Below are 26,074 nucleotides of genomic sequence, written 5' to 3'. Positions count from 1 at the left end.
TATCACATAATAGTCGCTTCAACCCGCGGAAAAAACGCGGACTTGGCAACACAGTGGAGTTGAACTCTGTTGACATTTGACAATGCGTCCCTTCGTTGCTCTGATTGGTTGTAGGTCTATCCAATTGATGTCTTTCCTGGTTCGGTTGAAACACGCCTCATAATCACAGCCCAATGATCAGTTTCAGACTCATATTCTGACTAGAATTGAGTATGACCACGTCAGGCTAATGTAATGCTACAATATGAATGCAAAACCAGTGTCACTTGTGCATAAAGTCCAGTGCAGGATGACTTTATCTAGAAATAACATAGTTATAACACTAATTTCTTATATTTTTCTGTTATTTACCTAACATTTCCTGAATATTTTAATGCCATAACACTTTAAAAAAAAAAAAACATGGTATATTATCATTATAATAATCCACAGTATTTGAGGTATCTTGGATTAGCTACCATTCAAGAGTTCGGAATGAGTACAATTTCGGTCTCTTATGCTCACCAAGTTTGCCTTTAAGCATTTAAGTCCATAAAAGTGCATCTATCCATCATATAACTGCTCCACACGGCTCCGGAAGGGTTAATAAAAGGTTAATAAATAACATAGCTAACAAACATAGCTTAACATAGAATAACATAGCTTTCTAAAGGCGCACATGTATAAGAAAAATGTAAAACGTAATAAAGTAAATTATCTAGCTTCCACCAGATCGCCTTCAGTATTCCACTTATGGAAAAAGTGCAGTGCCTCTTACGACTAGTGTCTGACGACATTGCACACCAGTTACATTTTTTTCTGATCTGGTGGAAGCTAGTTACTTTAGTCTTAAGTTTTAAATATGTATATCTTTCTTACACAAACGCACCACTTCACTTCAGAAGGCCTTTATTAACCCACCGGAGCCGTGTGGGAGCAGTTATATGATGGATGGATGCACCTTTAGGATGGATAGATGCACTTTTATGGACTTCATAAATGAGACAACAAGTCACTGCCATTGGAAGAGCCAGTACTTTTTTAATTTAACTCTGATTGTGTTCGTCTGAAAGAAGAATGTCATACACTGACTAGAGGGAGAGTAAATTAGGCAAATTTTCATTTTTAGGTAAACTAACGGTTTAAGAGAGATTTCTGATTATTATCGGTGTTGAAAACAGTTCATATTTTGGTGCAAACTGTGATGCATTATATTCTTAATGATTCCTTGATGAACAGAAAGCTCAAAAGAACAGCATGTATTTGAAATAGAAAGCTTTGGTAACATCATAAATGGCATTATTGATCACATTTGATGCACCGTTGCTGGAAAAAGCATATATTAAAATACTTTGCCACCAATATTAACATTTTGGACGATATTGATACCAATACCAATAATTATATATATTTGAAAGTTGATAACTGATTTATTGGCCAAAAAATCTAAACCCAAATTTTAATATAATTTTTAAAGCCTGATTACAAACTCAAGTCTCACAATTTAAAAGCATGTCTCAAGCACACAATTATAATGTGCTCAATATGATTTTATGCAGCCGATATGACAGATATGTCACACTGTATATTACTTTTTTGAACCGATTTCAATCATATTTCAAGTAATTCATAACCATCATGATGAACAGTGCGCTCAGCTGAACGAAATAATACATTATTAATCAGCTTTAATATAATATTGGACATATCGGGCCAATAACGGTAACATTAAAAAATGTACATATATCGGCACATAATGATATGATGGCTGATATATCGTGTGGTAAGAAAAGGCATTTATTATTAGCATTTAAATGTAGTGATGCACTGGGATTTTTTTGCAGCAATAGCATCGCCAAGCAAAATAACAAAAATAATAATAATTGTTTTCGAACAGGTTTCCCAAACAGTCCGCCTCAAAACTCACAATATATAGTTTTTGCATGCATATTAAGCATTAGCTTCAATCTGGATTTAGATGTTGCATTGTCATGGTATGCATTGGCAAATCCAACAACATACTTTACATAAATGCACTAACACAGACTGAATTAAAATGCAGAGCTGGTTCCTTTTATGATCCGTTTGTGACTCTGAAAACAGACAGAGCTTATCTGTGCAGAGACGGCCTGTGAATGTTTGTATTGCGCTCTTTAGGTGTTCCACCCTTCCTGTTTCAGTCTCTCCAAAGCAAACCTGCACTCCTCCATCAGATAAGACTCAATCCAACCACCTGAAAGACTTCGGCTCTGTTTGAGGCAGTCAAACACACGGCAAAAATAGAGTGAAGTGATGGAAGTCTCCTCAGGTCACCGGCAGGTTTCATAAATGGACGAAATTGAAAACGCCCATGGAAAAAAACACTCACGAGGAGGAGGTAAAGAAAGGCGGAGGACTCTAACTCACTTTTTAAAAGTCTGGTAATAAATAAAGCAATTGCCTTGCAGGAAAAAACAAGCAAAAGAGTCCCGACTGCTCATTACAGAGTGAATTTACACCTTTCTGCAACCCGTACAGTTCAAGGCTCTGCATATGAAGGGTGTTTAAATATCCATTAGACACCATAATTTGTCAGGCACAGCCCTACGGGCTAAAGATGAGAGAAAAACACGGCGTGATGGGAAGGGTGGGAGAGGGTCCCTCAAACACACATTGTGGTGTGTACACACCCTGTAGCAGAAGCGGAGAATAAATGAAGCGCGGAGACCTCAGGCAGTGTCACAGTCACTGAGTTAATGTACACTTGGAGATGCGATGCACAACGCTTGAGGCTCAATAATACTCATTTAGAATTAGGACTAACTCAACTCTTCCTGATAAACGCATCGTAAGACATTAAAGTCCGTTTCTGAATCAAAGATGCTCATGTTGACCCTTCTAACGCATTCAAATGGATTATTCAAATATATTTTTTTCAATCCACAGCAGACGCTATGACCAAAATCTTGTATTATGGCACAAATCATTTCATTTTCCAGTAGCAACACTAAAAAATGCTGTTTTGTTGTGTTGAAAATGGACAAACCAGAAATTGGGTTGTTTGAATGGGTCCGTTCACTAGGTTCAAACAACCCAATTTCTGGTTTGTCCATTTTTAACCCAACTTGGGTTGTTTTTAACCCAGCATTTTTTAGAGTGAAGAGATATATATGGTGCGGCTACTTTTTAATCAAAAATTAAAAACTTAATGTTTTTAACAGTAACAACAAATTACAGAAACGAAAATAAAAATGTATCAATTGTTGTTATGTATTGTATAATGTATTTATTTAATAATAATAATAATAATAATAATAATACACAACAAATAGGGTTATATTATTAATAATTAGTTTTATTTAATGTAGTACTGCATTTTTTATTCTAAGTGAATAATTAAACTCCAAAATGTTTTATTATTATTAGAAGTTACCAGTAGAATTATAATAATAATAATAATAATAATAATAATAATAATAATGTGATAATATTACATATATTAAATAATAAATGCACATTTTTTAAACAATGTTTAACAACAACAATAAATAATAATAAAAATAATTACTTGTTTTAATTGATTAATCAATCAATTATTCAATTAATAGTTGTCTTGTATTAAAATATTATTATTTATAATATTATACATTGCATCACGTAGTAACATCTTTAATGCTTTTGACTTAAATTAATAAACTCCAAAAAGTATTATTATTAACAATGATAATAATAACAACAATATAAATTATTGTTATTAGGTATTATATTATACATTTTTATTAATGATAATAGCATTTTATTACACTTGGTGCTACATTTTTTTTCTAGTGAATAAACCAAAAGTTGTTGTTTTTTATTATTACATATATATTACATAATCATGTAGTTATGCACATTTTTATTCTATTGACTAACATACTTTATAAAACACATTTTTCACATTTTAAACTTCACTGACAAACCAAAAGGCAAGAAGATTCATACGAGATTAATTATACGTGGCACGAATATAAATATAATTTTTAGCTTTGTGTCAAGATTTTCTATAATCCCGACATATCATCTCACGGTATGAACACAATCTTTTTCTCCCATTGTGGTGTGTATGGTCATTTCACCCAGCCCTATTTTGGTGACCCACAAAACAACACCCTAGTCAATTTTTGTTCCTTTGCTGCCTCCATTTCACAGCCTCTACAGGCCATTACACTTTTAATAATGCAACCCTGGCTCATTCTCCCTCCCATGACGCACGGCACAGCTCACCGGCAACACCTGTGATCTCGCAGGCCGTAAAACCGAATAAACAACTCGCAGTCTCTCGCTCTGTGCTGAAATCATTCTCCCGTCTCTCTGGGTTGTGGCTAGCGCTCTCTGGAGAAGCCCTATAAAAGCCGAGCCCCAAACCATCGCTCCGATACAGGTTTCTGTTGAATTACACCGCAATTTGCTCCGCCGTTTACAAGCGCGACTATCGACGTTGACGTTTTTCTGCCTTGGTGACCACTGACAAGCTGGCAGGTAGTAAACGGAAGCTGGCAGGCCAGACACAGCAGTGTGATAAAACACAAAAGCTTACACTTGTAGAGGAGTTTAATGTGACAAAACGCAAGGACGAGCGATAAAAGGGAAATTTCCCTGGTGTAACTGAAATAAATGTTGCTTAATTTCGATCTTGTGTCCAAAACTGCATTAAGCAACAATAAATAAAACAATACATCATACGTTTATAGTTGGTTAAACACCAACTGAATAATAGCATCATCTTCCATTTGTAAATGAGTGCATATTACAAAACCCTTAAGCAATAATCGAGCAGTCAGATACAAATGGCCCACATTCAAAGTAACACTTTGTGGATAACTGGATAATACGATGGCAGATAGGCAGATTTATACGAACTAGGGCCGGGACTCGATTAAAAAAATGTATCTAATTAATTAGATTCTTTGTAATTAATTAATCGAAATTAATCGCATTATAATTGCATATAAATATTTGACCTGAAAACAGTGAGAAGTAATTTTTCACATGTATTTTTAGTATACTGAATACATAAGCTTAATCAACAAAATATTGTTTATTTATTTCAGTCCAGCAGTCCAGCGCAATGTTTGCCATTAAGTGTAGCAAAAGCGTATTTGTGATATCTGAGGCTCGATGTGCTGCGGTGATACGCTAACTCCTTGTTGTATAGCTTGCACACAACCATGCTCTTGTCGACGCTTCCATCCTTTCGTTTTTTAAAACAAAATGTCCCATCCACAAGGCCAAGCAAAGCGGTCTCATCAGCTTCTTCGTTCTTGTTCACTATGGCTGCGTCCGAAAATTGGAAAATGCTGCCTTCGGAGTACACATTTCGAGGCAGGAAGGCATTAAGCTGCGTCCGAATCTAATGTTTGCTTCACTTCCTGTCTCCTGAGATACCTTCATCTGATCGATTTTTGAAGTCAGCATACATGTATCCTTCGTTGCCTTTGGTATCCCACAATCCTGTGCTTTCCATTTAGTGACAGTTGAACTGGGGAAAAAAGATGGCATCCGAAAGTTGCGTTTGCTGGTCAGTTTGTGTGTAAATGTATGTTTTTAACCAATATTTTCCACTTATGATGTAATTTCCAGCGAGAAATCACTACTGTAGTAATTAAATATGTGTTTAGTTCTCACCAAAGCTCTCTCTATTTTGCTGTAGATCATTAAACTGTTACACTGCCTTAGAAGTCTGTCCGAAATCAGTTTTGTGAGGTGGCTTTATGCACAAAACGCTGCCTTACAAGTCATTGCCTGATGAGGCAGCGAGGCAACGAGACAGCAGCCTAGGTTTTCGGACGCAGCCTACGGTTTGTTGTTGCCGTGACTCGTGAGCGCTAGTTGGTGTTCCAGTATAATCGGTCCGTCGAAACTCATTCATTGAAACGTTCCACGGTGCAAAAATAAGTGTGGTTGAAATTATGTTCTTTATTTTTTGCGTAATTAATCTTAATTAACGCGTTAAAGTCCCGTAAGTAATTTATCTTAATTAACACGTTAAAGTCCCGGCCCTAATACGAACACAAAGGTCCGGGGTTCAAATCCTGTCAATGGTTTATACCTCGCCCTATTTTCTGTGTGTGAGAAATGCAATGAAAGAAAAAGAACAAGACAGGATTGACAGTCTTTATCAGGCATAACGTAAGACAGAAAGATCTGCATTGCACTGGAATAACATGATCTAGCAGTGTGTGAACACAAAGTATTCACAGGAAACTTATTTGCGTCTCAACACCCGTGTCAATAAACCATTAGCTTTCTCCCCAAAGCCGCTTATAATAATGATCATGACATGGAGCCCAAAAAAACAGCATGTTTTCTTAAAAAATGCGATGGAATATGCAGGATATTTATGCAGTTTTATGCAATGAAATCGACAGGAACTTGCAAAAACTGCAGTTTGATGAAAAAGAGAAAAAACGGACTCCCCCAACACCCTGTTCTCACTAGGGTACTACCTTAATGTAAAGAGTAATTTCTTATTAATTCCTATGATAAGCAAGCACACAACATCACAGAAAGGGCTGAAAATGAAATCCTAAACAATGATAATAATGGCAGATGTCCGACTTTAATAATTGCAACTCAAACGTCATTTAGAAAATAAATCCTGTCTGAATAGTGATAACATACAGTTAAAGCCAGGTTCACACTGTATGTTTCTGGCCACAATTTGGTCGTCTGAGGCAAATTAAAGGGGTGGTAAAATACGATTTAACTTTTCTAACTTTAGCTAGTGTGTAATGTCGCTGTTTGAGCATAAACAACATCTGCAAAGTTACAGAGCTCAAAGCTCAAAGCAAAGGGAGATATTTGCTTTTAAAGAAATACATTTCTAAGGACTACAGCAAACGGCCGGTTGGGAACTACAACCTTTTCCTCCAGACTCGCTGCCATCAGCAGGTACAATATTTACATAAACCTCTCCTCCGAGAATATTAAATAAGGAGGACAAGGCCATTTTATATTGCTGTGGAGAAGAGTAGGCTGGAGTGTGCTAGGTGGTTAGCGAATCACAACACAGCTGGGCCAGATAACCAATCAGAGCCCATTGCATATCTTTAGGGACCGGCTTCATAGAACCAGAAAACCATCAGACTATTTCTACCAGGAGGGACAGAGTAGTGTACAATAAAAGTAAAATATTCGGGCTGTGTATTGCCAAGAATCTGGCAAAACGATACATTTCACGATACAGGGGTTACGATACGATATATTGTGAGAGAAAAAAATCTTTTTTTTTAGAAAGATTAATTTAAAGAACACAATTACTAAGTAAGTAACTGTTTTATTTAATTAATACAGTATCATTTATATCACTATTTTGTGCAATCTAAGTCAAGGGAAATAGTAAAGTGACTGCAGGATTCTTATGTCTACATGTTTTAAAGGTTCACAGTATGGCAGTTTTTCATTTCTAAACTCTTAACTATTCAGCAGCAGAAAGTGCATAGTTCTTCATTCCATGACTGAATGACTGTTTGTTTTATATTTAATACTGTAAAGCGGTTTTCTTTAACGCAGTCTATTGTATAAAGTGCCATTTCAAGTAGGCTCCTGAACTGCAGAGCTGGTCATCATATCCACATCGCTATGCTATCAGATGCTTTCGTTCTGCCACAGGTGTCAGTTTTGGAGTGTGTTTATTTTGTTACCGAGAGGAAAATGTGCTTTACATATTCTGTCGAAACACTTCTCAGCAACGCGGATGACGTCAGGATGTTAAGTGAGCTCTCAGATTTAATGCTTCCAGAGTACTGGATTTTAACTTGGCCTATTTTGCAAACAAAATGACTCTTGTCGATTTCCTTGGTGGCTGAAGCCAAAATGAATAATTCTATCGCCTTGTGAGGTTTGCTAATGCTAATGCACACACACACACACACACACACACACACATTCACCTTGCGCTTCTCCGGCTACGCGCTTCAGTTACGTTCTGAGATAACACTGCCATATAGCGGATGGGTTGTATACAGTCTGTGGTTTAATTCGAACACAAAGCCACGAATCTTGATGTAAATAAATAAATAAATATCAATACAGTATCACAAACAAAATATTGCGATACTCATGTGTATCGATATTTTCTTACACCCCTATAAAATATATGAAAAACAATGCAATTTTTTTTAAAACGAAGCATGAACACATGTTACAGTGCACCCCGCAAACACAATCAAGCCTTCGAAAGAATGTGTTTTACCACCCCTAAAAAAAAATTACAAAAATTAAATAAACGGTTCCTCTGACCCTAAGCTAAAATCTGTAGTGTTTGGTGGTTTATGACATGTTCACCGACAGCCAACTAATAACCGATGCAATAAAATTTTACCTCCGACAAACTTCTCTCAGTGTCATAAGGCACTGAGCACAAGTTTAATCCCTTACCTTCATCAAAGTCAGCATCGTCCTCCGTGTGTTGAGGGAAAGGGAAGCAGTTGGTGATCTCCAGCCGGTCCTCCACCACCAGCCCCAGCAGCACCCCCTGCACCACCTCACTGCCCTGACCTTCCTCCTGGTAATGCTTGATGATCTTCATCACCACCTGAAACACAACAAACACATGCTTGAAGATCTGCGAACACTCACACTTGAGTTGAGGCTTTTCATACGAGAACTAGTTAACCCTATTTCATTCTAAACCCTGTAACCTGCTTATAATGCTGGCGTTTCACATTGAATATTTCTAAATCCTGTATATGCGATATTTAACATTTTGCCAAAAGTATTGGGACGCCCCTCCAAATCACTGAATTCAGGTGTTCAATCACTTCATAGCCAAAAGTGTATAAATCAAGCACTTGGCCTGCAGACGCTTCTACACACATTAGTGAAAGAATGGGTCGTTCTCAGGAGCTCAGTGAACTCAAGCGTGGTGCCGTGATCGGTTGCCACCTGTGATATAAGTCCATTCCTGACATTTCCTTACTACTAAATATTCCACGCTCAACTTTTAGTGGGATTATAACAAAGTGGAAGCCATTGGGAACAACAGCAACTCAGCCACAAAGTGGTAGGTTAGGTAAAATCATAGAGTGGGGTCAGCACATGCTGAGGGTCACAGTGTGCAGAAGTCACCAACTTTCTGCAGAGTCAAAAGCTCCAGACTTCCAAACTTCTGTGGCCTTCAGATGAGCTCAAGAACAGCGTAGAGAGCTTCATGGAATGGGTTTCCATGGCCGAGCAGCTCATCCAAGCCTTACATCACCAAATGCAATGCAAAGCATGGGATGCAGTGGAGTAAAGCAGCCGCCACTGGACTCTAGAGCAGTGAGACGTGTTCTCTGAGTGACCAATCACGCTTCAGTCTGACAATCCCATGGACGAGTCTGACCGCATTGTGCCAAGTGTAAAGTTTGGTGGAGGGGGGGTTATGGGGTGGGGATTTTTTTCCCAGGAGTTTGGCTTGGCCTGTTAGTTCTTAATCTTAAATGCTTCAGCATACCAAGACAATTTTTATGCTCCCAACTTTATAGGAACAGTTTGAGGACGGCCCCTTCGTGTCCCAACATGACTGCGCTCCAGTGCACAAAGCGTCGGTCCATAAAGACATGGATGGGTGACTTTGGTGTGGAGGAACTTGACTGTCCTGACCTCAAGCCGATAGAACACCTTTGGGATGAATTATAATAAAAATAAGAATCTCTTACATTGTAATCCTTTTATTTTTAATATCTGGCATGTGAATGTGCTGCCCTTAAATTATCTTATATTTTTTAAATCCTGTTTAAAACATAAAAACATTATTTCTGCATTTGTAACAGCAGGTTAAACTCATTCATGTCCCTCTGAGCTCAGTAAACAGCCTGTGTAAAGGATCTAAATCCACTTCAGACGCAGATTCAGTGTTTCCTCTACAGGGCAAAGATAGATTTTGTTGATACTGATTTCATTTGATTGGAAATAGCCCTGTTGTGTATAATTATTATAAATTGAATTTACTGATAGAATGTGAGAATTTGATAGAAAAGATGATGCATACATCTAAATGCAGATATGCACATGTATACTAATCAAATTGATTATAGTTTTAGATTATTTATTTATTTTTTAACATGGCAAATAGAATAAATAAAGAGCTAGTATCCAGACATTTGACTGGTAGTGTGCTAATATATCATGAGAATAGTCCAGAGTATAAATGATAAAGGGGTGGACATTTGATGGGATTCCTGGAAATGTGATGAAAGGAATATGGTAGCCGGTGGATTAGGGACAAAATAGAGCTTAATCTTTAATCCGTAAACTTTAATACTGATCATAACCATTTGGAATTAGAAATGTCCCCTACAGATAACAGATGAGGACAGATAGAGAATGGGAAAATCCGAGCGGGCAGAAGTAATAACAGAGGATGAAATACCACAGGTGAGGAGTAAAGCATCCCACACGGCTGCGATAAGCTCAATGGCAGAGCGAAGCGCCACGTTTTTATAGAAAAATCTAATTCATCTTCAGCCGAGCAGAGCAGGGGCTGGAATCTGTCGACAAAGCAGTATCGATCCCCGAGTCCAGGACGCCTGGCATCTAACGCAATAATAGATTTTCAGTTGTGACCACCAGCAGGCACAACCTTATTTAAATCCTAACAACAACAACAAAAAATGTCTTCTGTTAAAACCTCAAAGGTGTCAAATAAAAATATGTGAGGGATAAACTCGTGCACTGTGTTCATTGGACCAGCACTGAAAGGTCAGGAGGGCCCAAAGGAAAGACATGGTTAACAAGAACCTTTGACATAGGCCTGTGCTTAAGTCTCCTAACGCTTAACCAGGATTAAGGAACCAATGTGGGATCAATACAACACACCATCCATTCATCTTCAAAGACTGACCCTCATCGAGAGCCGGTGCTTGGAAGCAATTTCTGAGAGTTAAAAAGACTTACAAGCACAATCTACAGTTCTCATAGTGGAAGATCCCAAACACCTTCCTGACATTCACTGGGAAGGTCCAAAATGACTAGAATAGAATAGAATAGAATAGAATAGAATAGAATAGAATAGAATAGAATAGAATAGAATAGAATAGAATAGAATAGAATAGAATAGAATATTGGGTCATCTAAATAGAATAGAATAGAATAGAATAGAATAGAATAGAATAGAATAGAATAGAATAGAATAGAATAGAATAGAATAGAATAGAATAGAATATTGGGTCATCTAAATAGAATAGAATATTGGGTCATCTAAATAGAATAGAATAGAATAGAATAGAATAGAATAGAATAGAATAGAATATTGGGTCATCTAAATAGAATAGAATAGAATAGAATAGAATAGAATAGAATAGAATAGAATAGAATAGAATAGAATATTGGGTCATCAGAATAGAATAGAATAGAATAGAATAGAATAGAATAGAATAGAATAGAATAGAATAGAATAAAATAGAATAGAATAGAATAGAATAGAATATTGGGTCATCTAAATAGAATAGAATATTGGGTCATCTAAATAGAATAGAATAGAATAGAATAGAATAGAATAGAATAGAATAGAATAGAATAGAATAGAATAGAATAGAATAGAATAGAATATTGGGTCATCTAAATAGAATAGAATAGAATAGAATAGAATAGAATAGAATAGAATAGAATAGAATAGAATAGAATAGAATAGAATAGAATATTGGGTCATCAGAATAGAATAGAATAGAATAGAATAGAATAGAATAGAATAGAATAGAATAGAATAGAATATTGGGTCATCTAAATAGAATAGAATAGAATATTGGGTCATCTAAATAGAATAGAATAGAATAGAATAGAATAGAATAGAATAGAATAGAATAGAATAGAATAGAATAGAATAGAATATTGGGTCATCTAAATAGAATAGAATAGAATAGAATAGAATAGAATAGAATAGAATAGAATAGAATAGACTATTGGGTCATCTAAATAGAATAGAATAGAATAGAATAGAATAGAATAGAATAGAATAGAATAGAATAGAATAGAATAGACTATTGGGTCATCTAAATAGAATAGAATAGAATAGAATAGAATAGAATAGAATAGAATAGAATAGAATAGACTATTGGGTCATCTAAATAGAATAGAATAGAATAGAATAGAATAGAATAGAATAGAATAGAATAGAATAGAATAGAATAGAATAGAATAGAATATTGGGTCATCTAAATAGAATAGAATAGAATAGAATAGAATAGAATAGAATAGAATAGAATAGAATAGAATAGAAAAATGAAAATAAAAAAATATTCTATTCAAGGATAGAATAGAATAAAATATAAGAGAATAAAGTAAAGTAAAAAAAGATCTGATAAGATAAAATAAGAAAATTGACAGAGCCTGCAAGAGTTGACAAATCAGCCCAAAGAACTTTATTAATGAAATTGACTGTAACTTCACAGGTCCAGTTTTATTTCTAGAACCATCCTAATTATTAGACCTGGGGATCCTGACAGCAAACATTCGTGGCCTTAATGCCCTAACGAGAGCTAGCTCTATGACTGATTGTAAGCTGGCAGGGGTCTTGAATTCCCGTTGTCAGTTGATGGCCGCATTGGTGGGTTGCCATCTGGTTATCAATAAAACTGACAGCTCGTGAATAAGCAAGCGCTTAGGCCATTAGGCAAGACTCCAGCAGGCCAAAGAGCAGTACTCGCTGCTTTATTCATAAAAAAAATTATTCACAATATTTGGTTTCATTTGTACTTGCGTCAACTAAAGTTGTACTTGTGCTCACTATAATAATATGCCATGTTTGTCAGAGTAACACTGACTAAAAGTAACGAATATGATGTGAAAAAATATTGACTCAATTTAACGTACATTTTCAACAAGACAAAAACTATGACCAAAGATTAAAAATGTAAATCCAGAGCCATGCAAACACATCTATGTAACCTTGTAGAAAATATAAGTGCTGAACTGGCACACCAGAATCAAATGGGGCGATCCATTGATATTACCATTGTTTCCACAGATAATTCAATAGATTGTTCCATTAAATTATAATTTAGTTGATATTAGATGGGGGGGGGGGTCAAACTGGGGTCAAAACGGATGAAGTCTACTGAATATTCTGTTTCATTTCTAAATGTTTTCTCTCCTTTCTTACTATATATATATATTTCAGAATTGTATGTTTGCTTTGTATGTTTCTAGTGAGTCCCTTTATCTCACTCACTGGTAGCCTGACAAGCCTGACCCACATCAAGATGTTTGGTCTGGAAACTCACCATTGACGGCTCAATCCGAGGGGCGGATAAACGGTCGTCTTTCAAACTCCCTCTGCACGCGATAGGATAGCGCTACAACCAACCAGAGCAACGAAGGGGAAGCAGAGCTCGCTGACTGATTAAACATTCACCGTATCCGGTCGGCTAAACTACAAACACATCTTCCCGCTCTTTGTTCTTTTCTCAGAGAAAAGCTTAACTCAAGTCTTCCAGAGTCGCGGTCAGAGCGGATTCGAAAGACCGCCACCGTTCGCCAGTTTCTGTGTTAACTAGAAGCACGCAAACGCAACTCGGCCGTCGTCATTATGGCCCCGCCCACCGACTCTATACACGATGTGATTGTGCCGTCCAGATTTTGAGGAATACAGCTCAGAATGGTATTGAGAGTGCCTAGACGACACTTGCGGGCAAATTAAATTTGCTGTCGCTAGGGTGCGTCTAGATTTCTAGGCTAACTCACTGGGGTTTTAAGGCCGTTCTTAATGCAGTACGTAAGCTGCTTACATACATTTATTGTGAAAATTGCTTATACAAATAACTTTTACTTGGAAAAATATTCTTCAGGTTTTTACATACAACATTAAGTACAGTCTTGCATTTATAATGTCACACTTACTATTCATCTTAAATGTTTTTTCATACATAAAAATAGATGGATTTTAGGATGGGGGTCCATTCATAAAGGATTATTTTACATTTGCACCATAAAGTTTAAAAACCCCTGTATTAGATAACACTATATGGTAGCCCCGGCTAAATGACAAAGTGAAGTGTGGATGTTTGCCCTTCACAAAAAGGACTGAAAGATTTAAAAATAAAGCAAAGAACGTCCAGAGAGGAAAACAGCAGCATGACCGGATGTGTCAAGTTTCGACAAAGCCTTTGCTCATCGTCTTAGTGGGACAAGGTGACTGCAAGAACGACAGGGCAAGTGGCATTCACAGATCGAAAAGAGAGTGATTTCTAACCCAAGCCGAAGTCACCGGGGATCCAGAGTGAGAATGAGGTAGGCATTGAGCGCCAGTCCCTGTAGTCCATCTGTCAAGCGCGCTGCAAATCAGACACAGCAAAGTCACGAGGAAAAGCAGCAAGAGTCTTCGGCGAGGTGCACACCAATCAGCTTCCCTGAGGAAGACGACCGACGACCTCAGATGAGTTTCCAGAAGATGGACATCTACTTTGGCCACATTTGCACTGCATGGTTCAAGTGACTCAAGTTTTTCCTCTCATGTGGCAAAGATCGGATATGACCAAGCGGCAACCTCCTATCTCTATTGAAGCCAATTCGGAAGTGATGTAAACTGTAATTCCTCAACTGGCCACTAGGGAAAGGCTGCAGAAGGAGCAGAATCTCATAGAGCCTCATGTTAAAATTCCCAACTTACAGCAGAAAAAAACATTTACACCCTGGTACAAATTGTGGTTTTGGTCTATATGGCTTATTTGTCCCTTCATGACAACTGTGAGAGGGGTGAATTTTTTTATAAGTCATTCGTTTACATTATATAATAACCTATATATGCCTACACTGTAAAAAAAAATGTGTTGGTTTTTGTTGGTTTAACTTTAAATTTTAAGTCAACCAGGTTACTTACTTTTTTGAGTTTATTGAAATTAAAAATTATAGTTGATACAAAGAAGGAAATTGGTTTAATAAATAGAAACTCAAAATATTATTGTATCTGAACCACATATAAATGTGATAAATCATGAAAATAGCACAATTTGGCTGCGTCATCTCAAATAAAACACACAATTACCCAATATGCTTACAAAATCTTTTATTAATATTTGAGTAAAGGTTGTCGATTCTCAAAAATGTTCCTTGTAATAACTAAAAAAAATTATTTGAATTAACTAAAAATTAAGGCAACTAGGTAACTTTTTTTTATTTATTTTTATTACAGTGTAGTCATTGCGTCACATAAGCTCCGCCCATGTCCCGCCTCTTTGCCCATTTTCTGTTATCCGGAAGTGACGCACTGGCAAAATGGCAATGGCCAGCCCGCCCCTACTTTACGCTTCAGAACGGCTTACCAGAATCCTACGGGTGACGTCACGGACACTACGTCCATATTTTTTTTACAGTTTATAGATATGACATGTGAACGTGTAAACGGGAAAAAACGCACGGATTCCAATATCCTCAGATCGGATTCAGGCCTCACTCATATGTGGTAATAAATCCGATATGAATCAGATACGTGGGTTTGCGTCTGCTGTGTAAGAGTCGTACGTCATTGAAAAAGGGACGGAGGTGAATGACGTCAACTCAAGTGGACACGAAATACGATCAAGGGCCATTGTTGCCGCGGTTTTCCTTCGGAATTGGGCAACTTTAACACAGTTTTGCGATACAATTGGGCGGGTTTTGTTGTGAAAACCTGGCAACCCGGTCAAGACCTCTCCTCTTTTTCCCTGCTTTATGAGAGAAATGTTTTGCTGACCTTTAAAGATAGTGTGGAAAAGTGTGGAAAGCAAAACATACTATAATCTTTTTTGTCTGCGTTCATTGCATATCGTGTCGTTTTACTTTCTTTTCCGGTTAAGAACGTCTTGGGCAAAGACCGGCAAAGATTGTTTATTCCAGCCTGATTTCAGTGCACGTGCAGACAGGGTTGCCAAGTTTTTACAACAAAACCCACCAACTACTAGCTCTAAACAATAGCTTCTCGGGGGGTTCTCCGGAGGCGTTTGGGGGGTAAAATGTGTGTTATTTTGGCAAGGTTGCTGCTAAAACTCGCACTCATGGGTCTATATACAGGGTATATGCAGGAATCCTGAAGTTAATTTCAAGACCTTTTTAAGACTTTTTAAAGACCTTCTCAAAATATTTTAAGACCTCATCGCACTTTCTAATCGGCAACAAACCTTTAATAAACAGTTGTAGTCGAATGTAGACTTAAAATCTCCATCGTATGCCAATTTTGTATCGTTTATATTGCATATCAGTTTCGCAACGTATGGAGGGCGACACATTACCTAACTGCGCATTTCGCAAAATACATGACATCACCCGTAGACAGCACTCGCCAGGGATGGAAATTAACTTTTATCAAAGTCTACCACTCAATGTTTTTACCAGCCACTTTTTTGTTTTTAACCGACAATGTATAACTGCACGTGAAAATTAATACTACAAGCTCTACAATACTTAAGCAGTTTATTTAATCTCAAGTCTCAATGAAATTTTGAAATTTCATTTTGACATTTTCACAATGATTTGTGGTCTTTATGGTTTCCAGTTTTATGGTTTTTAGTCCCAACAATGAAACGTTTCGTTCTGGCATTCGTTGACAACATACTGAGCAGAACATTGTCAGTAGGGATGCACCGAAATCAAAATTCTTGGCCGAAAAAAAGAAAAAAAAAGAAACCAAAGCCGAAAACTGAAAAATAAAATTCAAACTAAAATGTTTAACTCTACCTCACTCATGTGTACATTAAGTAATAATGTACATGCCTACTGGCCTGCATAAATTGAATAAAGTAATCAAATGTAAAATAACTGCATATTTAACTGTTTAAATGAAAGATTAATCCTTATTAAACTTACAAAAGCTATTCAATCAAGAGCATTGTTTAATGTCAAACTAAATATAAGGACATCACTCAGGCAGCAGTAAAGGCTACTGCGCCTTTAAGACCTGAGGCAGGGATATGCTCGTCTTTCTCGACTGTGCATACTATACAGTTCACTTAAGGCATATTCAGACTATGACTGCTAGGATACTCAAGATGGACATGTTGACATACTTCTTGTGCGAGTTTGTCCGTTTTAAGCGCAAGACTTGAAAGAGAACTCAATATTTGCGCGCTGTGAGACGAGCGCGCGCTCTCGGATGATGCACAGCGTCAGATCTTCTCTCAGCGCGCGCGAGTCTCAGCGCGTCTTCACGCGAGTGATGACGGAGAAAACGACTGGTCATATGCTCACATACAGCAGCACTCGCATGCATTGAACAAAGTTTACAAAGAGGTGAAACAGCTCGGTAGGTGAAGCGAGTTTACCCGCCACAACTCAAAATCAGCCGCATTTGGCTGGTGGTGCTAATTTCCATCCCTGGCGCAGCGCTCCGAGCCGATCTCAGACTGAGCGCCCCGTTGTTTTTTTAATACTTATGGGGATGAAAATAAATATATTCATAAATCCTTTTTGGAGTCAAACTCTTTTGACAAAGCTTGAACAAAATACTTTCAAAATTTAAGACTTTATAAAGCCGTGATAAGACTTTTTAATACTTTATAAGGGTCTTAATTTTCCCAAAATTGATTTATCACCTTTTAAGACTTTTCAAGACCCCGCGGATACCCTGATATATCACATAATAGTCGCTTCAACCAGCGGACATAGAAAATAACCTGCGTGGGAAAAAACGCGGACTTGGCAACACAGTGCAGTTGAACTCTGTTGACATTTGACAATGCATCGCTTCGTTGCTCTGATTGTTTGTAGCTCTATCCAACTGAGGTCTTTCCTGGTTGGGTTAAAACATGCCCCATAATCACAGCCCAATGAGCATCAGACTCATATTCTGACTAGATTTGAGTATGACCACGTCAGGCTAGCTTTGACACAATCGTGATTGTAAAAGCGCTATATAAATAAAGTTGATTGATTGATTGTATCATTAAATTATTTTATTTTTTTACAACACCGGCAAAGATCGTTTATTCCAGCGCATGTGCAGACAGGGTTGCCAAGTTTTTACAACAAAACCCGCCAACTACTAGCCCTAAACAATAGCTTCTGGGGGGGGGGGGGGTTCTCTGGGAAAAAATGCCGTTTGGGGGTAAAATGTGTGTTATTTTGGCAAGGTGTTCTGCTAAAATTCGCACTCATGGGTCTATATATCACATAAAAGTCGCTTCAACCCGCGGACATAGAAAATAACCTGCGTGGGAAAAAACGCAGACTTGGCAACACAGTGCAGTAGAGCTCTGTTGACATTTGACAACTAACATCATGTGTCGCTCCGTTGCTCTGATTGGTTGTAGCTCTATCCAAATTCTAATTAATCTAAATTAAAAATTACGCTTGGAAAAATCTTCAAGCAATAGAACGGTTCTTCCATGGCATCACTTCATTTTTAAGAATGTAGGATCACAGAAAGCAGTTTTAAAAGATGAGGATATTACATATAAACTATAAATTAAGTAATGAAATGGTGATAGTCACCAAAAAGTTTCCCAGCAAAACCCATTTGTCAGAAAAAGAAAAATCTTCCAATCGGAGATGAGGTTGTTACTTTGACAATAGCCGTGACAGCTCACAGCGAGGAAGGTCAAATAAGAAACTCAGGTGGACGTTCTTCCTGTTGCTAGCCAGAGTCTTATTGTGCAGCCTCTGCACCAGCTCAGCCATCAATCTTTAACGCTCGCTGTAGAAGTGCTCCAGGTTTACAGCGAATCAAGTTCTTTTCTCAGACTGTTAATCTGCACTTCACAGCCGTTTGGTAGTTTGGTATCGCCTCTCAGAGGGCCCTCAAGGGCCGTATATAAGCTCCACTCAACTTCTGTCACGATCTGAACCCACCAAAAGGTTGTTGACCGAGTGAATCACTGTGTCTGCATCTCTTAAAGACGCCTAAACACATACGTCATAAAAAGCACTGGAGGGAAGTTGCCTAACCTGCTAGTGGCAAATTGATAACCAAATTTGGTAAAATCTTTTTAGGTACAAGGAATTCATTGCCTAATCCAGATACATTGTTCTGTTTTTAGTTTCTCTTTATTTAACTAGGAAAAGGATAAGGTAAATCAATCGTTCTTTAATACAGGAGCATATGTTTATTTGTGCCCACTTACATCCTATTCAAGCAGGAAAAACCCTCAAGGAAAGGTGCAGAATATGAAATAATTTACCAATTCTGATTGATGAATGTAGTGTTTACATGAACGCTAAATGAAATGATCGGGTTGATGTGCACATTTATACACTGTTTTGTGTGCTGTTTGGGGATTTTAAGGCTTCATGTCAGGGGAGACATAATTTAAAGGGGTACTTCAGCGCTGGGAAGATGAATCTGTATTTAAACTGGGTCAGTAATAGGGATGGGTACCGAAAACCGGTATTAAACGGGCCCCGGGGGTGAATTTTGAAAGACCGTTGTATCGATAAGCTCGGACGTTATCGGTTCTGCTGTCTGTAGGCTACTTTTGAAAATACACGTGACGAGAGGGAGAGAGAGAGAGAGAGAGAGAGAGAGAGAGAGAGAGAGAGAGAGAGAGAGAGAGAGAGAGAGAGAGAGCAAACGACAGCCGAGGACAGAACTAAACAGTCAAACATAGCCTGGTTACACTTTAGATCTGTGATAGTCTAATTTTATTTTAGATTTCGGCTTCCAAAGATTATAATAATAATATTTATGTCTAGCGCAATTTATGTAATTCCCTTTGCAGCAGTAGCCTACGCTGTTATTTCTCCCTAAAACTCAAACGCAATGACAGAATCAGCACGATCAGAGATTGTTGTAAAATACAGTCTAGCTACTGTTGGAAAAATTGTGGGACGCGTTTAATAATAAAAGGAGCGATTAAAAGCACAAAAATGTGCGCAAGAGATAGTTCCCAAATCGGCGCGCGCTCCGAAACAGCCGCAACGAGACGAGAAAATTACACTTTCGGTTTCACACTCGTGTCTAAACGATCAAATGTACACAAACATCTATGTCAAAATGACCGGCTTGGAGAGTCTCTTAAACACAACAGTTTAACAGTTTTAGTTTGTGTCTAAAATGGACGTTGTTATTATGGATATATTTAGGAGAAAGTGTAGTGCATCTGCCTATTATCAGTCGCCTATAGATCTGCACATCTGTCTTAAAGAGGCAGGTGTAAATAAACATGCTGACGAATTACTACGAATTAAACAACCAAATGTAAAGAGAAAATCACTCACAGCTCTTGAATTAATAACTTCAGCCTTAATAAGCATTAATTTGGCTATTTATGTCAATGTCAATGTCAGCTTTATTTATATAGCACCATTCAAACAACACACGTTGACCAATGTGCTTTACAACATCTATAGCCTATATAAAAGAAATAAAAACAATATTAGTAATGACAATACACATATTAATAATCATAATAAAAATATTCTCTATCTATGTATTAATATCCATTTCAACACTAGGGATACGCCATGGAAAACAAGTGTGTCTTAAGTTGTATTTTAAAAACGTGTATGGAATCAGCATCCTTGACATTTATTGGTAAGCTATTCCAAAGTCTAGGTGCTACTGCCGCAAATGCACGATCCCCTTTCCGGCTTAATTTAGTCCTTGGAATTTTAAGCAAATTTTGAGTTGTAGATCTCAAAGTTCTTCCTGATTGATGTTTAATTAACAGGTCTGATAAATAAGACGGTGCAAGGCCATGCAGGGATTTGTATACAAGTAGAAGTAATTTAAAATCAATTCTGTATTGTACTGGGAGCCAATGTAAAGAGACTAGCGACGGAGTAATATGTTCATGTTTTTTAATATTCATTAATAATCGCGCAGCAGAATTTTGGACCTTCTGCAGCCGTGCAATAGAGGCTTGACTAATTCCTTTATATAAAGAGTTACAGTAGTCCAATCTTGAAGATATAAGAGCGTGGATTGCAATTTCGAGACTCTTAAATGTCAGGCAAGATTTCATCTTTGCCAAATTTCTCAAATGAAAAAAGCTAGACTTTACAACATAATTTATCTGTTTGTTTAGATTCATGGAGCTATCAATAAAAACGCCCAAGTTTTTCACACTTTCTTTAACGTTCATTGACAGCGAGCCAAAATTCAATTCTACTGCACCCTTAGATCCTCTGGGACCGAACACTACAACCTCTGTCTTGCTTTCATTCAGATATAAAAAATTAGAGGCCAGCCATGCTTTAATATCAGAAAGACAAGACATCAAGGATTGTAGGCTGTTTCTTTTAGTTAATGGTAGGTATATTTGTAGATCATCTGCATAGCAGTGAAATGCTATATTGTGTTTTCTAAAAATATCCCCCAATGGGAGCATGTAAAGGGAAAAAAGCGTGGGAGCCAGGATGGAGCCTTGAGGCACACCACATATAAGCGATGTCGCTCGCGATGTATATGCTCCATATTGTACTGCCATGCTTCTGTCAGTCAGATATGATTTGAACCAATTTAGGGCTTTGCCCTGCAACCCTACATACTCTTCTAGCCGTGAAAGCAGCACCATATGATCTATTGTATCAAATGCTGCAGTTAGGTCTAATAAAACTAACACTGCAGAATCACCAGCATCCACAGTCAGCAGTAAATCATTAAAGACTTTTACAAGGGCTGTCTCCGTGGAATGATACTTCCTAAAGCCAGACTGATAAAGTTCACCAATCTTATTCTGTTCTAGAAAGACATGTAGTTGGCTAAACACCACTTTTTCTAAAATTTTTGACAAAAAGGATAGGTGAGAAACTGGTCTAAAATTTGTCAAATCAGTCGGATCTAAGTTAGGTTTTTTTAGTATAGGTAAAAGTATATTTATGATAAACTATGCAGTGTTATTTCACTAGAATTCTTCCTGAAATGAAAGCACTGTGTAGGCCTATATAATGTGTATTTTTGTCAATTGTGTGTGTGTATATATATATATATATATATAAAATCTCAAAAAGTACCGATAAGAATGCCGTTAAAGTACCGGGCCGATAAGCAGTAATCGGTAAGAGTAGCAATACCGTTAAAATCTTAACGATACCCATCCCTAGTCATTAATGTAGTAGAAATGTGAAATTATTTTACAATTTGGTGCTTTCTAGACTAAGAAAAGACAGGAAATTTTAATTTTGTCTCATGGGGATGAAGGACTACAATTCCCAGAATGCTTCACTGCCCTGTGAGGCCACTCCCAGTCCCAAAGCCACCGCTACTGAATCACTTTGACTTTCCCACCACCGCGCTCATCTTCATAAAATCAGTTCAGTTAGAGAACAGACACTACAATTAAAAACTGAACGTGTCTGTTCAATATAATGTGATTTAGCCGCTGAGGAAGTGTCAGCACACACAGCAGGAGTCAGATTACACGCATTGTGATGAGCTGAATGAGCTCTCGTGATGAGAGTAGGGCTGTCAACGAATATTCTAAATTCGAATATATATTCGAATAGTTTTTAAAAAACGAATTTCGAAGGTGAAAATTAATATTCGAATTAAAAAAAGAAAAAAAAACAAAGAAAAAAAAACGCGGCGGTAGTAGAGAGGCGTGTCTGTCTGCTTAGCGAGTGAGCGCGCGCGGGGGTTCAGGGACAGGTCACAGGACAGGAGTCGCACTGTCACTGCTGAAAGTTGACATGTCTTGCAGTGAAGATGGCAGAAAGTGAAACTCGACCGCAGCAGAGAAAGAGATTTAACTCCAAAATCTAAAAAGCCATGTCTGGAAGTACGTTGGATTTTGGTCGGTAGGAGGTAAAAATTTTGAGCCGTGAGATAAAGTTATATGCAAGCTATGTAAGATACAGTTAGCATACCATGCCTCATTTTATTTAACATTAAACAGAAACACTAAAGTGTATGCTACTGTACTTCTGAAGAGAGATTGCATGAATAAAGCATAAATTCACTGGTGTGATTATTTACCGTTTCATGTCAAGGAAAAGTGCCATGTTTACCACAGCAGAGCTTGCTCGGAGCGTTCAATATGCTGCAAAACTTTAAATAATATTTTATATTATTAAAAAAATTAAAAAAATTATCAATTAATTTAATTAATAATTTAATTATTAAAATTATTAATAAATTATGAATTAATTAATTAATTATCAAAAAAATATTTTATATTTTATAATAATAATATTTGGGACAAGAGTCGCGAGTCTCACGACCTTAAATTGCTTGCACAAAACTCTTGATCAGCACTCAGAGTTTGTTCATTTAAACCGTTATGCACGGAGAGAGAGAGGTCTCTTGGCCATTAGTTAATTTACTTGTTGTTGTGTAAGTAATACGTTGTCAAATATGTAAATACTTAAATAGACTACCTAAGTTGTATAGGTACAAGTAGTTATGTCTCTTTGTATTCATTTGTCCTGTTATTATAATGCGCATCATTGACAAAATGCGCACCCAGATGTTCGAATAGTTTGAATATTCGTGTTTGTTTTAGAGGGAATATTCGAGCGTAATTTTTGAGCAATTTTGACAGCCCTAGATGAGAGCTGAGGTAAACACGTCCACGCCTGCGGCAGTAGTCTTCCTAGCATTGTTCGGGAAGCAGACACACTCTGTCAGTTTAAATCTAGACTAAAAACACATCTCTTTACTATGGCATACACATAGAACATTTTTAACTTTCATTATTCAGATCAATTGACTGATTGTTAGGCTGCATTAACTAGGTCAGCCGGAACCGGGAACACTTCCCATAACACCTGATGTACTCGCTACATCATAAAAAGAGTGGCATCTACGCTAATGTTAGTCTCTCTTTTTATCCCGAGGTTTATCCCGGATCTGGGCCCTGTCCGGATCGGATGGTGGACCTGCCTGGACATGACCAACGCATCCTGGAGTGTCTGCTGAGCCGTGTCAAATGGTGTCTCCTCCGAATTTTCCTCACTGGCACGACATGCTCCAAACCCGTCTTCGGCGCAATAATTCCGATCTTTCTTGTATTCATACTCTTGTGTAATCGACGCCCCATCCTAAATAAATCCGTCTCTTCCATGATACCATGAAATTTTGAATATTCCAATCTAATATGATTTCCGACCTGTAAGGTTGCCAGAATAATAATCTTACACGGTGTGTTAATAGGCCAGAGGAGAACTGGCACCCCGACTGAGTCTGGTTTCTCCCAAGGTTTATTTTTCTCCATCATGCCCCGATGGAGTTTTGGTTCCTTGCCACTGTCGCCTTTGGCTTGGCTTGCTCAGTTGGGGACACTAAAATTATGATCTAAGTTATTCAACTTATTATACAAATAAAATGTATGAATTAGGTCTTATTTAATTCTATAAACTATAATACTGATCTGCCAACATTGTCGCTATATGATAAATTAAACTAAGCTGATAACATCACTGTTTTCTCCAGTACGACTGTACAGCCAAATCTAATTTTGTCGCAATATTATCCTGTTTGACACTGTGAAGCTGCTTTGACACAATCGTGATTGTAAAAGCGCTATATAAATAAAGTTGATTGATTGATTGATAGTTCTCAGCGCGTGTTCAGTCTGGTGCGTTTTCAGTTCATGCCATGTATTTTTTCCATGTTTTAATGAAATTTTTGGGGAGATAAATATTTTTTCAATTGTATTTATTTTATATTTTACTCTATAATTCTGCACATTCTTTCAACTTAAAATAACTATTACAGTACATGCATAGCTCAAAAAGGGCCAATAAACACAGAAAAATAGGGTGTCAAAATTGTACCTCTAGGGGTACAACAGCTTGTCTCTGGGGTAGTACCCTTAAAAGGACAACTTTGTACCATTTTTAACACAAAAAGGTTCATAATAGTACCTTAAGGTACGCATTTGTACTCAAATACTAATATGCACCTTTTAGGAGTAAAAAAGCTACAAAGATGTCCCTTTAAGGCTACTGCCCCAGCGACAAGCTGCTGTACCCCTAGAGGTACAATTTTGACACCCTATTTTTCTGTGTGTACGGAGAAAAAAATTGCTGTTCTGCTGGGCCCTTAAGTCAGATCATTTCGGGATGCATTCAGATACATATGTAGATATTATATAATTGTAGGACTACAACGATATTGGTACAAAGACATTTTCTTTACCGTTTCAACCCAGTCGTTCTTACCACATTAAAAACTTAAAAACCACATGTGGAATTTCTAAAGACAGAGGTGTTTTAATTTGACAGAGGCCAAAATGTGTCACACCATTCGTGTATTAATTATCTCATTGGTCAGTTTGAGTGTCTCACATTTGGGTTATTCACATGGTCAAGGAAGGGATAAAAGAATATTGCAACTGTTGCTCTGGCCCTTTCTCTCTGCTCTATCCCTCAGGTAACATTCAGTATGATTAATGTTAAAAGTTATTATCATCCAATACATCTATTTTATGACTTTTGCATGTAACCATAATCATATATTGTTAAATCCATTCAATCACAAATAATGCGCTAACTAGTTTTAATTGAGTATTAACGTTAATGTGCTACCAATTGCAATACAATATCGTCACACCATAGCAACGCTCTCCCTCATATTTGGCTATTGTAACTGAGCTTATTTCCACCATTGGTATAAGTTACAGTGGTAATAGACGAGAAATACACCATCTTGCGGATAACATTTCTTTAGTTATTCTGTAATCCTGCCGCCTGAACCACAGTAGACGAACCACCCTTACAGAATAATTCTTTGGTAGAGTTTAAGCATTTTTAGTGGTAAATTTTGTGCATTTGTTAGGTTTTCTATCTGCATTCCTAGGGGGTAAAATATGTTGGTATTATTAATTACAACCACGACATTAACTTCAGTCCATTTTGTGTGTATTCCTGGTTCAAGTGCAACTCCACTTTCAATTCTTCTATGAAAGGATATATTTTTATGATTTGTTTTAGATAAAAGATCAGGCTTCTTTGTTCATATTTACCAAGGGGGCCATTAATTCTGACCACAACTGTACCTAATGAAATTTATTTTCACATACAAGTAGACTATATTAAAACAGAAGTAGAATATTCAAACGCCCTGTCTGCTCAGTAGGCGTGACACCCATTGATGCTCGCTCCAGCTTTCACCCGTCAGTGTTCAAAAGAGACTGACAACCAAACGTCACAGTTTGAAGAGATGTAAGGACGTAAGGAAGTGGAGAGAGACACAGTTCAGGGATTTCAGTGGATCATCGCTGCCCCCTGCTGACCACCTGCCTTTCCC

At 37.4% G+C, this 26,074-nt stretch overlaps 1 protein-coding gene across 1 annotated transcript in view; it reads right to left on the bottom strand.

Moving 5' to 3' along the window:
- The window catches only part of eif3hb (eukaryotic translation initiation factor 3, subunit H, b), a 128,266-nt gene that overhangs the window by 88,917 nt on the left and 13,275 nt on the right, over nucleotides 1-26,074 (bottom strand). The window contains exon 2 of the mRNA XM_067425405.1: nucleotides 8,380-8,536. Coding sequence (XP_067281506.1) covers nucleotides 8,380-8,536 — 157 coding nt within the window. The remainder of the gene's footprint in view (nucleotides 1-8,379; nucleotides 8,537-26,074) is intronic.

This window comes from Pseudorasbora parva, chromosome 19 (genome assembly GCF_024679245.1).
Source record: "Pseudorasbora parva isolate DD20220531a chromosome 19, ASM2467924v1, whole genome shotgun sequence".
NCBI lineage: Eukaryota > Metazoa > Chordata > Actinopteri > Cypriniformes > Gobionidae > Pseudorasbora > Pseudorasbora parva.
This window is presented reverse-complemented; position numbering and strand designations above follow the sequence as displayed.